We start from the raw sequence: 15,082 nt of genomic DNA on the forward strand, positions 1-15,082 counted from the left end.
AACACGGGTAGTACTAGCACAGGGGGACACAGGTGGAAACCGAGTACCCAAATGAGCCACAGATACATTAGAAAAAACTTTTTCAGTGTCAGAGTAGTTAGTAAATGGGATGCATTAGGAAATGATAAGGTGGAAGCTGACTGCATTCACAGTTTCAAATGTAGATGATGATGATCGTCCTTCAGATGCGAAGTTAACCATGACTTCAATATATTGGGTCATAGATCGGTGGCTGTGTGCCAGATGATGGAGGATAAGACCAATCTGGATCAGGAAGGCTCGCCCACACACTGGACATTTGTGGGAGGGGTGCTGCTGCAGAGGTGGAGGGTGCTCTAGCTTTGCGTGCGGCACATTTCCTCTGGGTCTCTGCAGTCCATCTATTTTCTGCTGCACGGGCCCCTGTGGTAACTTTGCTTTTCCAAGTTGGACAGTCCTGAGCAAGCGACTCAAGTATTGGTGTTGATGTTCAGGTCTTTGAGGGTCACCTTCAAGCAGTCCTTGAATCATTTCTTCTGCCTCCCAACAGAATGAGTGCCCTGGCATAATTCACCATACAGCAGTTTAGGCAATTGGCTGTCAGGCATTCTGACAACGTGCCTTGCCCATCTGCACTGAGTTTTCTGTAGGAGGGTGTAGAAGCCGAGAATACCAGCCCATTCCAGGATCTCTGTGTCCAGGATTTTGTCCTGCCACGTGATGTGGAGGAGTCTGAGGAAACAGCACAAGTGAAAGTGTTTGGCATGTCTGCTGTAGACAGTCTAGGTCTCACCGGCATAGAGAAGGGTGGCGAGTACAACTGCACGGTAGACCCTTCAGTTTGGTGGTAAGGCTGAGGGCTCTCCACTCCCAAACATTCTGACAATGTTCCGAAGGCAGTCCTGGCCTTGGCGATTCTGCTGTTGACTTCTGCATGAAGTCCACCGCTCTTATGAGTATGGTGCCAAGATGATGCCTTTGCCTGTAGGTTCTGCCCCATGACAGTGATGTAGGGTATTTCGGTCACGGGTTGGTACATGATTTCAGTCTTTCTGGTGCTGATGATGAGACCGAAGTTGTCTCAGGCTTGTGAGAAGCAGTCCATTTTGTGCTTCATCATTTACTCTGTGTTGGCATTGAGGGTGCAGTCATCAGCAAACAGGAAGTCTCATATGACAGTTTTCTTCACCTTTGTAACAGCCTGTAGGTGCCCAAGATTGAACAGCCCATCGTCAGTCCTGTATCTGATGGGTATTCCATCTGGCAATCACAGAAGGCATCAATGAGCATGGCTGAGAATACCATGCTGAAGAGTGTTGGGGGCAAGAACGCAGCCCCACTTCATGCTGTTCGTCACTGGGATGGCTTTTGACTGTCCAGTACTTTTGCCATTATGGCATCGTGGAACTGCCAGACAATCACAGTAAATTTACTGGGACAGCCAAACTTCTCCATTTTTTCCATAAGCCATCTCTGCTGACCGTATTGAAGGCCTTGGCCAGGTCGATGAAGGTCACAAAGAGGTTATGTTGCTCTTAGCATTTTTCTGTGAACTGGTGTACAACAAATATCGACAGTTCCTCGTTCTGCGTGGGTCACATTGGCTTTCTGGGAGGAGACCCTGCTCAAGGTGTTTAAGGAGGCGGTTGAGCAGGATACGAGCCAGGATCTTCCCAGTGATGGACAGGAATGAAATACTCCAGTGATTATCACAAAACTCCCAGTTGCCTTTCCTCTTGTAGATGTGAAATATGCTGGCATCTTTTAACTGTGTTGGACCTCCCCTTCATGCCACACAGACTGGAAAAGCTTTGTCAGTTTCTGCATCATGGCTGGGGGCCCCTGTTTTGTATAATTCTTCAGGGATTGCATCTGATCTTAGCGCTTTACCTCAGAAAATCTGCTTGATGACCTTCCTGACTTCTTCTGTGGTAGGTTTATAAAGATCCTGGTTTATCTCCACTTGAGGTAGGCGAGCAATGGCCTTGTCGTTGGCTGAGGCAGGGCGGTTGAAGACCCGATCAAAGTGTTCCACCTATCAGCCCAAGATCTGCTTCTTTGTCAGCAGTCGAGTCCCATCTGCACTGAGGACGGAAGCAGAGCCAGAAGGCGGTGGTCCATGTATAGCCTTCAGAGCATCATAGAAACGCTTGTTGTTGTGACTCTGAATAACCTTGGATTTCATTGGCCTTCTTGCTAAATCATACATCCTGTATTTCACAGTTTCCTTTGCACCATTCTTTGGGCACTGGCAAAAGCATCTTTATTCCCATGTGATGTAGGATCATTCTAGTGTCCACAGAATAGGTGATTGTTTTTGTTTACAACAATATCTGTATCTCATCATTTTCATCAAACCAGTCCTGGTTTTTGCAGGCTGCTGGTCCAAGGTGCTCAAGGGTAGTAGAGTAGACTGCATCTCTAAAGGCTGCCTACCTCACCTCGATGCTGTCCTGGCCAATCTGGGGGTGTGTCTAGCCTCCTGCCTTCTAGGTTGTTAAAGAATCATTCAGCAACTTTGCTGTTCTTTAGCTTAGAGACACCGAGTCTCATTACAGTCTTCTGACCTTGGGGTCTTCTCGCGGTCAGGATACAAAGTTTGCATTTGGACACTGAGGCGATGGTCAGTCCAGCAGTCGGCACCACACATGGCCTTAGTTATTCTCACATCCTGCCAGTCTTTTTTCCTGGTGATGACATAATCTATCGGATACCAATGCCTAAAGCGTGGGTGCATCCATAATGTCTTGTTGCAGGAGGGAAGGCGAAACAGTGTGTTGGTGATGATGAGGTCACGCATAGCACACAACGTGAGGAGCAAAAGACCATTGCTGTTGCACTTGCCAGTGCCATGTCTTCAATGATCCATTACCAGGTCTGGTAGTCTGTCCCTACTCTGGCATTGAAGTCCCAGAGGATAATTAGCTTCTCTGAATTTGGGACTGCTGCAATGAGGTTGTCGAGTTCCTCAGAATTTTTTCTTTGAGTCATCTGGGTTGGTCATGGTAGGGGCATACTCACTGATCAGCGTTGCATTTCTCTCGCTTCCAAGCGGAAGCTGGAGCATCATAAGCGGTCGTTGGTACCCTCTGGAAGGTTGGAAGTTTTTGGGAGAGGCGGCATCTGATGGCAAATCTAACACCAACTTCTTGTTGTTCGGTGCTACTGCGACCACTCCAGAAAGAAATGTACCCACCACCACGTTCTGTAAGCTGAATTTTGTCAGCCAAGTGAGTTTTGCCAAGTGCTGTTATGTCCACATTGTAGTGTGCTAGTTTCCCTGCAACTAGGGCAGTTTGCCTTTCAAGTCTGTCTGCCTTGCTGTTATCCAGCAGAGTTTGAACGTTCCGAGTACTGAGATTGAGCACCCTCCCTATTTTCTTTGTATTTTTTTGACCGCTGTAGGGAATCCCTGTCACCCACGGCTTGCTAGCCAGGGTGAATTGAATCGGGCTTTGTTTATGGTACCTTTTCTAGCCCCTTCCTCCATGGAGGTGAGTAGTGCCCTGAAGAGGGCTGCTCAGACACCCAGGGGGGCTGCTGAACTCTGCTGCTCTTGTAGATATGATAGAGGTCAATATACTCAGGAACCTGTACAACAGCATATAGACAGTCAAGAGATGGAGAGAGGGACCAAAGAGCCGAAGCTCAGCCCCTGCAAGCACAACTAGGGGAGTACAACTAGGCGAGTACATCCAAATGGCTCCCGGAACCGAGAAAGAGAGAACCAGAGAGAGAGATTACAGGAGTTAAATACTGTATACCAAAGTTATAAGATAGAAGAAAACAAATAGGTGACAAACACAGTGCACAAAATAATAACAGGTATCAACAATACTGACAAAGAACATTTGAAAACTGCAACTTCAAGAACCAGAAACACAAGTTCAAACTAAGGAAACAAAGCTGCCAAAAAACATTAGACAGTTCACTTTTGCAAACAGAATGGTAGACAGTTTGAACTAGTTAAGTGGAGATGGTGGAAGCCAAAACCATCAGTAGTTTCTAGTGGGGATAAGTGGTGCTTTAGTAATAATCTGTTCCAGCCACAGTAATGAGATCTCTCTAGTTGTCATTCTATAAGGAAAAAATATAGATTGCATTATATAATAACTTACTTGAATGATATATTTTGAAAGCAAATTTCTTGGCCTTGACATCGGTGGCGGGACACACATGGAAGCCCGGAAGGTATATGAGGGAGTCGGCCCGCACAGCCTCACGGTCACGATAACCATACAGGTAGTTCTTCTGCAGATGTTAATCAATCCATTAAGCCTATCTGGATGGCATGTCTGAAAACTGGCTATTCACCTAAGACTGAAATTTGTAATTGTATGAAAATAATATACATATATGATAGAAAAATTGGAAATGAGAGTGGAATAAAGTAAATGTTGTAAGAACAGGAATGAAAGTGAAAGGAAGGAAGGAAGGAGTATATTTAATGAATGAATGAAGAGTAGTATGATACAATGAGTAATGTCTTGTATTGCAGTTATCGGTACAGTATTTAAGTAATAAATTCAAGTTTAAAAGAGTAAAGGAGGGAATTGTTAGTGCATATGCACTGTATTCACCTAGTTGTGCTTGTGGGGGTTAAGCTCTGCTCTTTCAGCCTGCCTCTCAACCAATTAACAGTATCCACTCGATTTAATGGCCTATATGGGGCTGTACCCTGGTCGTTATTTCCGGAGCTCCGGTATTTCCAAAGTTAAGTGTTGGTAATTTTTCAAGTAACATTCAGGTAAGATATATTTTATACAGACAGCTACTGGGTCCTTCTACCCTGTGACGTCACAGATTCACGGCACATTGTTTTGTCATGAGGCTGGAGTATTCATTCCGTGACTTTGTTGGACATATCGGCACAATCAAGGAACATCCGTGCACCATGTCGGCTCCAAGTGCACTCGTTGTGTCAATGATGGCTGACTGGTGGGTGGATGGGCAGGCAGGCAGGGATGGAAAGGCTGAAATGTTGGCAGGCAGGCAGGGAGAGGCTGGGAGGTAGGCAGGCAGGGAGAGGTAAGGAGGAAAGCAGAGCTTGGGAGGCAGGGAGAGGCTGGGTAGTAGGCAGGCAGGGAGAGGTAAGGAGGAAGGCAGAGCTTGGGAGGCAGGCAGGCAGGCAGGAAGAGGCTGGGTGGTAGGCAGGGAGGGAGAGGCAAGGAGGAAGGGAGGCAGGGAGAGGCTGGGTGGTAGGCAGGGAGGGAGAGGCAAGGAGGAAGGGAGGCAGGGAGAGGCTGGGAGGTAGGCAGGGAGGGAGAGGTAAGGAGGAAGGGAGGCAGGCAGGCAGGGAGAGGCAAGGAGGAAGGGAGGCAGGCAGGCAGAGAGAGGCTGGGAGGTAGGCAGGGAGGGAGAGGCAAGGAGGAAGGGAGGCAGAGCTTGGGAGGGAGGCAGGCAGGGAGAGGCTGGGAGGTAGGCAGGGAGGGAGAGGCAAGGAGGAAGGGAGGCAGAGCTTGGGAGGGAGGCAGGCAGAGGCTGGGTGGTAGGCACGGAGGGAGAGGCAAGGAGAGAGGGAGGAAGGCAGGCAGAGGCTGGGTGGCAGGCAGACAGGCAGGCAGAGGCTGGGTGGTAGGCAGGGAGGGAGAGGATGGAGATGGATGGTAGGATGGAGATGGATGGTAGGATGGAGATGGATGGTAGGATGGATTGATGAAGGGAGAGAGAGGGATGGAGCTATGGTTCTTGGGGTGAAGCAGATAGCGTGTGTATGGGAAGTATGGGGGGGAGGGGTGTCGGTGGTGGGGAAGGGACTGGCTCACTGATGAGCCTAACACACTTGACCCCAGTTAACCAGATGTTTTTTAATTAAATTCTGGATGTACATCATATATATTTTTGCTTACAGATTTTGTTTAGTAATATTATTAGGATAATAAAAAGTTATAAAATACTTGTTTCATGAATGTTTTATTGTATTAGATGGAGACTCTCCAAGCTGTCTCTGGCTGGCTGGCAGTCTACTGAGCCATTTCCCAGAAGGGTCTTTGGGGGGGGGGGGGAGGCAGAAAGTGAGGGTGTGGGGGGAAGAGGTTCAGTGAGGGTGAGGGAGGGGATGAAAGGGGTAGGGGGCCTGCTTGCTATGTGAGGACCCTCTGATGCCAAGACAAACCCAATACCGACCTTCGGTAATATCGACCCTCAGACCGTTATATGAGGCTCTAAATACCGGTCTCCCAAACCGGTCGTTATTACCGGCGGATCGGTATAAAAGAGGCCGTTAAATTGAGTGGATACTTACTAAATACTAATTCCCCCCCCCTAGATATTGAACTGAGTAAATGATGTAGGTGCACAAATATCTAATTGACTGTTTAGAGAAGTGTGCATACATGTGTGTGTGCAGCGAGAGGAATTTCCAAAGGTCTGTCTGATCACGTATGTACTATGCAAGATTAAGGGTGAAAGGGTGATGGTACCTCAGAGGAATAAAGAATAAAAGTTGACAAGACAAGCGAGAGAGAATTGGTAAACGAATACAAAACGGAGTCAATAGTGATCTCTGAGAAAGATTATACACACATGACCCTTAGGTGCCATGAATACAATGTTTGGTTGAGCATACCAGGGACATGTGTGAAACTGCAAAATAATGACAAGAATTGCTTGCTGGATTAAGGCAGTGGCAGCAGCAGCTGATGGTAAGAAAAAGTAGATTTTATGGACAAATTACAAAGTCAATAAGGGAGGAGACAAAAAAAATTACTATGCAAGATGAGAGTAAATGATAAATGAAAAGTTTAAATAACAAAAACACGGTGAATGGCAAGATAGGGAGAAAATATAGGAAACATCAGATGTGGACGACCCATCAGCTGTGGTATGCAACATGGCTGATTTGAAGCCCCTTGTAAAAGCAGAGAGTGAAAGTGCTGTATCCGCATACAATGAGCATGATAATAAACAAAGAGCATTTGTCCACCTGGTCTTTGGGTGTTGTCATGGAAGACTGCTGGAGTATTGTAGTGTGTGTTTATCCTCAATGCTGTACAGTGTGATATAATGAATGGACAAGTGATACTTTTAAAGTTTTCATCATTTAAAAGCTATAACTTTTTTTTTTCTATATTATAACTCGCCTTTCTTTCCTCTGGATGCATGTTACCTCACTGCAAGAGGGGGGGGGGGTGGAAATGAGGCAATGATAATGTATATCATTTACTGACAACCTACACAACTGGTATAATTAAATTTCACATTTTTTCTATACAGCACTGCAGCGAGTGTTTTTAAACGTAGTAATGTTAAAAGATATGTTTTGGACGTTTGCGTACAATATCCGTATGATCAAACCTGAATTCAAACCGAGACGTAGTATGGAAACTGCCGGCAAAGGTTCAACTAGAAAATCTTTTGCACCAAATCAAATAATGGTTGCACAAGAAACCTAAGTTTCATTATCGCGACAAGTGTAAAATAAGATGAAGTGTGATTTTAAAGTACTGTACCTTTAACCGTCTTTCACAATACCGCTCCTGCATCTACGCCATCTCCAGCCTCCCCGCCCTCTCAATGTGAGGAAATAGTATAATGATCATCATCATGACAACACCAAATAAAGTGCTAAAAACACACAAAAACAAGTGGGTGAGAGTGTCATGCAGCACCATTTACCAAGAACTTTGACACACACCTTCAAGATGAACCAACGACGTTCCCAGCGATGTGGAAGGAGAAATCCTTTGTTATCACGTCGACGGTGCAGCCACCCTTGATGGTCTCCTTGGCCAAGTTCACGGCAAGAAATTCTCCTACTTCCTGAAAAAATTGACATTTATCACAATTCTTGAATGCATGAACATATCCAGGTCAATACACCCTATGTATACATACATGCACGCAAACAGTTAAACACACACCCCTAGTGTCAACACCTGCATCAGTGGAGCTCCAGGATATTTCAAAATTCCTAAGTATTGTAGAACAGGTTGATGATAGTGAGTGGTGTCCCAAGGAACATAAAGGTATAGTGCTTTTGAAAAATAGGTGAGATAACATGAATGTGCCAGAGAAAGTAAACAAATTGGGTGAGAAAAAGTTGCCTTAGTGTTAACAGTGCAGACGACAAAATTCAAGATGGCTGCCAGCAAGAAGTAAAACAAAACAGAGCTAGAGTTTGGTGATTTCAACGAAGAAAGCTTTGATATAAGCAGTCTACACAACAAGTTGGCAAAATTAGATATTATAGTGAACTCTCATGTAGACATAATCAGCAAATTGAGAGAGAGTAATGACTACTTGAGTAGCAAAGTGTCAGGTCTTGAGGGGTTAGTGAAAGACTTATGCAATGACAAGAATCACTATGAAACAAACTGCAAAGCCATGGAAGAGGAAAATAAACTCAAAATAAATTTGGAAGAAGTTAAAGCAAATTAAAACATAAATGACTACAAAAGGTTAGGTAAGGAAATTCAACAAGAGAAACAGCTTTTGTCAGTACAGATGGAGTACAGTACAAAGGTAACACAGGGAATAGAACAGTGCAAGAAGGATATGCAACTCAACTATGCACAAGTGGCAGAGAAGAAGGAAAGAATAGAAGCAGTAGACAAGGAATCCAAACACTGCAGCAATCAGGATAAAACAAAAATTAGGCTGGAAGTCAGACAGGAACTGGCATCAAACTCGAAATTGGTGCAAAACACAGTCTATCGAAGTCCCTTATACGTTTTGGTTGCAGAGAAAAGGAGACAACATCTAGGTCAGACAGAGATGTAAAAGCAGCTAAAGTACTGGATAAAATTGTTGGCCTCGTGGAAGGTCTGACAACCATAGAAAATGTCTGCGACTACAGGAGAATTGGCAGGTACATAAAAGGGAAAAATCGACCTTCGAGGATCACCCCTAAACGGTGCCAAACAGATGGAAGAAGTACAAAGGAATGCTAGAAAATTACAAAGTGATGAGGATGGGAAAGTGTGGTCGTCAAGACGAGATCTTTCAAAAGAAGACAGAGAACCTGAAACTGAACCTTGTAGATGTAAAATGTCTAAATGAGAGCAGGAATAAAGAAGAAATCAATTCTTTTTTCTACAAAGTGATATGGGTAGGCAGACCAGTAAAATGGTACAAAAAGGCAATCCAACAAAATTGCTAGAGAAAGGGGTAGTGAAGAATAAGGAGAGAGGGAACATGTTCCTGAAAATTGTATACACCAACATAGATGGAGTGACATGAAAGATACTGAAGTTGATTGATGTAATACCGCTGCAGACAGCAGACACTGTTGCACTCATGGAGGTCAAACTTGAAGATGATATTTTAAATGAGGTCATATTCCCAAGGGGCAACTCAGTTTGGAGACGGGACACAAACATTATGAAAGGTGGTGGCGTTGCTGTGCTGGTGAAAGAACACCTAAAGGTAAACAAAGTAATGATTGCCAATCCACGAGAGGTTGACGTAAAAGCACTGGAGATCTGCAAGCAGGATGATCAGGATGATAAACTAATGATCATAAATGCATATAGTCCACTGCCATGCAACACATGGACAAAGGAAGAGCTTGACATTGCAGACGAAGCTGCAAAACTTGGAACTAGGAGAAGAAATGTGGACATTTACATACCACAGAGTATCACAAATTAAGAAAGTAATTAGAAACGGAGCAATGCAAAAGATGTACAGTAACCACAACAGCAGTTGCAACATTAGGATCTGCAGGTTGGTAAAAGAATTCAACCAACTATGAACCACTTAGTTTGATGAAAGGGAGCAGTAGAACAACAGAAGTACACTTACATCACATCAGGAGTGGATACCCATATGCATGGTAAATAGGCTTACAGGTTCCGGAAGATGAGAGGAAATGTCAGCACTGTGGAGAAATACCCGACAGACCACTGGAACATTATCTAACACAGTGAGCCAGCGCACACGACCTCTGCCTCTAGCATCAGCCTTAGAACTGAAGGGTGGATAGCCGGCACGAGGGCTCTGGGGCTCCCCCTTCCCCCATTCCCAGGAAGAGGGGGAGCTGTGCAGACAGCGGCGTGACACGTGACGTCATGCTCATTTGCTTGTTTCTTTTTGGGGAGTTCTATCCACTTGTTCGGCTTTTGGTAACAATTTTCACCAGAATAGGGGGTTTGTTTTGGGACGCCTACCTTTCTGGGTGCCTAACTCGGTCGATGGCAAACATAGAATGCTTCCAATCACACGGGGGTTTCTATAGGCCATTGCTCCCCCTGCCTCTCTAGAGGGGGGGCCAGGTTCTGGCTCGTGGTCCCTGGTAGGCCCACAGAACTAAATACACATGACTGATGCCAAAGTCTGAAATTAGCTTATCAGCCTGGATAAGCTTCAGAAGACGACGGGGTTCCCTCTAGAAAAAAAAGTTTTAATCCTGTAAACTGCCCTTGGGGTCAGGTGGGGTGCTAAACTGACTTAATTTTTATGAAGCTGAAGATTACAAATCTGTGAAGATTATAAGTGAAGAAGACGGCTCAAGCCTCAAGGCCTGAGCCGTCTGCACCCTGTATAAAGTCATCAGTGGACCGGATGAATCGAGTCACAAACAAGCAACAATTCTCACAGGACTCTGGGTCGAATGTGTCACCGACCCAACAGGCAGCTTGACGGAGGCAAAAACAGCGAGAGTCACCCTGAGACAAGGGGACAGAGCAACCCTTAAACTCGCACAAGGTGAGAGGAGATCCAGCGGTCGCATCCAACGAACCCCTTGTGCCCCCGCAGGGTTTTCCAGGGCCCTTAGACTGGTATCGCTAAGGGCTAAGGGTAAGCCTAGGCAGGGTACTGCAAACCAGTGCCCAAGTCTACCGATCAAAATTGCTAAAAGCTGAACCCTCGGGACGTGTCCACTTACGGGGGGCCTGGCATGGGGTACCACCCAGAAACAGATATATAAAACCTAAGTCATAGACAGGGGGCAACGGACCAAAAGGCAGACCCCTCATCAGGCAGAAAAAGAACAAGAGGACAACGTACCCAGGCGGAACAGAGTCGGTTGCTATAATAGGTAACAACTAGCTCTGTAGTACCCCGCGCCCCTACCAGTGCAAATTACCCCTTACCCCAAGGTAAACAAGGGAGGAGGAAACCCCCAGCATACTCAGGGCGGTCAATTATCGAGCAGCAAAAAGACCAACAGAGATAGACCCTAAGGTGACTTGCAGGAGATAACCCCCAAGCCCCAAGGGCAGTACTTACAGGACACTTAGGGAAGGGAATCCGAAGCACATGCAGCCCGAGTACCAGTGAAGATTACTCCCAGCTCAAGCACCACCCTGAAGACAGCACTAAACACAAGGCACAGCAATGAGACAAGAAACAGGAGCTGGAGTCACACGACCAAGCCTCAAACACATCAGCTGAGAACCGGAGGTGTGGGTTATCTTTTTGAAGTTACCTTGAGATGATTTCAGGGCTTAGCGTCCCCGCGGCCCAGTCCTTGACCAGGCCTCCTTTTTGTTACACACCCCCTAGGAAGTAGCCCATAGTAGCTGTCTAACTCCCAGGTACCTATTTACTGCTAGGTAACAGGGGACATCAGGGTGAAAGAAACATTTGCCCATTTGTTTCCACCTCCACCGAAGATCAAACCCGGAACCTCAGGACTATGAATCCAAAGCGCTGGATTCATAGTCCTACCAGCTGTTAGGCGCCCTAGGTAGCCGGTGCGAGGGATGGGGCTCCCCCTTCCCCCTCCCATGAAGGGGGGAGCTGTGCAGACAGTGGCGCGGCAACGTGGTGACGTCATGCTTATTTGCTCGTTTTCCTTTGGAGGTCTGTCCACTCGTTTTACTTTTATTAGTAGTTTCAACCAGAATAGGGGTTTGTTTTGGGGTGCTTACCTTTCTGGGTGCCTGATCCAGTAGATGACATACATAGAATGCTCCAAATCACATTTGCATTTCTATAGGCTATTGCTCCTTGTGCCTCTCTGAGGGGGCCAGGTTCTGGCTCGTGGTCCCCGGTAGGCCTAAGAACTCCATTCAAATTGATGCCAAAGTCTAAAAGTTCCAATATTAGGCTAGATAAGCTCCGGGGAGCCGAAGGAGGCTCCCCCCAGAAAACTACTGTTTTTAGAATAATTTATTTTCGGCACTCACTGGAATGTCACTTTAAAAGGTGTGCAGTGCAGGGGTTAACCTGCTCTCTACCAAAGATCAGACAATTCATAATGACCGAACTGTACAATTTTTTACTAAATAATCTATTGATACTAACACTTTCCTAGAGTACAACAGCCTGGAAAAATCTCAACATGATATGAGCAAGATAAATTCAGAGGTTTACTGCAATATATTACTTGTATTTGCCCCTCACGAGAGACTTACTGAGACGCACACAGTTATGAAGAATATACTGGGAGGATGCTCGTATGTTGGGCAAACAAGTACTGTTCTAACCTGTTAACAGATAACTAAAGGGAAAAACATAAATTAAATTTTCATGCACTACTTGCATATTAAATAGCTACATGCAACACTCGACATTAAGTAGTCCAGAACACAAATTTTATTTAGAAAACTAGAAAATAAGGAAAAATATCACTGTAGAGAGATATGAAACACACATGTCTAGACATGGTTTGATTGCAAGAAGCCAATAAAATATGATATCTCTTGGCTAGCCTCTCCCGTGACATGAACAGGCCGATTAATTAAATGATTATTTAATACCAAAAGTGGAGTAACTATGGTAAGTGCAATGAATAGAGAATAAAATGAGTAGAGAGTTGTGTAATGAGTACAGGAGTGAAATAAGTTCAGGAAGTGTAGTTAGTTCAGTGGGGTACAATGAACACAAGCTGGTATAATAGGTGGTGCATCGAGTTCAATGAACACGAAGGAGGAGTTAAACTGCCAAGTAATTAATAATTAGCCAAGCTCCCTGCCAAAGGAGCTTCAGTAAGTGTAAAAGCTGATAAACTTTATTGTATATATGACCACATAGAAACAGGTATAAGCAAAAATCCTAAGCTAAAAATAGGAAGAAAGCCAAATGAACTTCGGTGTAAAAATACAATGTAAATAAGGCATGCATAAATAGTTCAGTTGCACATTAAGGTATTGTTACTACTGTATAAGCAAAATCCTCTCACAAGGAATGTTGTCAGAAGATTTGTAATCACATACACAGGTGTTTGAAGGTCCCTTACCACGATCTGACACCAGGAAACCACGTCGCCACACAGATGGGGAACTGCTACGTGTCTCCCTGAGCACCACTGCTGCTGCTGAGGATGTGGAGGGTTGGCAGGCAGAGGAAGGAACCACTTGCTGACTGTTCATGCTCTCAACACCACTAATCCCACTGCTACTTGTACTAACTCTTCCATCGTTGCTATTAATAAAACCACCGTCACTAGAGCCAAGTTTCCTGTTACCACCACCAGCACCGCCACTGCCGTGTACCTCCCCGGCACCAGAATTAACGTCCGCTTTATTAACGAGCTCTGAAGAAGCTTGATCCGAGACGGCCGCCCCCACGGGGAACACCACCTGGGACCTGACATGCTCTGTAGTACCAGCCCCGACGGTCATCACTGCCGAGGTTATGATGGTGGCGGGGACAGGTGGCAGCACCTCACCAGGGGAGTCCCTGCCAGAGGCGATGCCCAGGTGGGGGATCACAGGAGTAACATCTCCAGAGATGACTGCTGAGGAGAGCAACCATGCATCTATGTAGTCAGCCAATTACAAAGCCCAGGCAGGAAATACATCACATAAACAAGCTTTATGTTCCACCAAGTTTAGACCAAATTATGACATGCACCAGCTGGAGGCAACTACATTATTAATCACAATAATATTAAAGTATAGTATTAGGAAAGAAAAATATTAGGAGCACAAGCAATATTGATCATTGAAGAAAATATTATACAAATGTTAAAATGCAACTACTGAACAAAAATAGTTACGAACTAAAACTGCTTTCGTAAATTTTTACCTTCCAAGAGACTGCTTTGAAAGAAAATGCTTTTAATGTAAAAAATAAAAATAATAAGCATACAGTACTTTATCATATTTCCACTCGCATTCATAAAACGACTCCCATATCTGCCTCACATCTACACCCGTGCTCATGCCACATCTATAGGGTACCACGCTTACCATACATGCCCACATCCAAATGGAGAAACTAAATGAAAACTTACTTTCCAGCCGTTCCATATTCACTTCACATCCCAGCCATACCCACACACCTTCATTAACACCAAGTTAATAATATTATGTGGTGAAAAACAAAGCTCTGACCATTTGTTTATATTGAAAACTGTACTTCAGAGAATCTGATTTGTTGAGAACTAAGGATCACTCTTATAAGTCATATGTAACAAAATTAATCTGATTTAAATTGTGAAATATTACTAAAAAATTCCAAAAATTTTAACACTGGCATAACATTGGTACAAATAAGAGTAATTACTGAAATGAAGTTACATTATGCGATAAAAAGCTCGTAAGAGTAATTTTGAATAACTTTTTCTTTGCGCGGCATTAATGTGACTGTAGACTAAAATAAGGGCCCAGGACAGATAAATTATTTCACAAGGCTGTGAGATTGTTCTTGCTATGTCAACTAAATTGCCACAGGTGACATACCACTGTCAACAAACTGCAAGTTGATCTCATAAAACACACAACTTACTGAATCTTTCATTTCCTCCTGACACAGTTTAATGGGCAACGAATAAAAATGGTCGTGTAAAAATACCCATTTAATGCGAGATAACTATTTAAATATTCAATAAAGTTCTGTTGTGTTTGGTATGGTTTAATTACGTTTCAAGTTTTTATCTGCCTGAAAAGATTATTTTCTTGATGAGAATAAATACACTCACTACATTTGCACACACCAGTAGTGCATTTACTGAGGTGTTCAACACTTGTTGACAAACATAGTCAACTTCTCATGTCATTTTGATGTCATATAATCCGATGGTAAAATTTAAACATTGGATTCACAACCAAGCAGAAAAACTTTTCATTATTTTAGGTAGTGATCTATTTCAAGATCCTTAGATATAAAAAATTAATGAAATAATAAAAATGCAGATTGTATTACACATGACGTCTAACAATAAAGTACACACTGCAGTATGTTTGTAGTTGACCAGGGTATGTCACTTGTA

At 44.3% G+C, this 15,082-nt stretch overlaps 1 protein-coding gene across 3 annotated transcripts in view; it reads right to left on the reverse strand.

Annotated features, from left to right (window-relative positions):
* Nucleotides 1-15,082, reverse strand: part of LOC123755796 (connector enhancer of ksr) — an 81,836-nt gene that overhangs the window by 26,857 nt on the left and 39,897 nt on the right. The window contains exons 11-13 of one of the 3 annotated variants that reach the window (XM_045738609.2): nt 13,106-13,603; nt 7,616-7,740; nt 4,098-4,230 (exon numbers count right to left, since the gene is read on the reverse strand). In XM_045738609.2, the coding sequence (XP_045594565.2) occupies nt 4,098-4,230; nt 7,616-7,740; nt 13,106-13,603 (756 nt within the window). Of the gene's footprint in view, nt 1-4,097; nt 4,231-7,615; nt 7,741-13,105; nt 13,607-15,082 lie in introns of all 3 variants that reach the window. The other 2 variants (XM_045738608.2, XM_045738611.2) reach the window with 2 other exon arrangements.

This window comes from Procambarus clarkii, chromosome 43 (assembly GCF_040958095.1).
Source record: "Procambarus clarkii isolate CNS0578487 chromosome 43, FALCON_Pclarkii_2.0, whole genome shotgun sequence".
In the NCBI taxonomy this organism is placed as follows: Eukaryota; Metazoa; Arthropoda; class Malacostraca; order Decapoda; family Cambaridae; genus Procambarus; species Procambarus clarkii.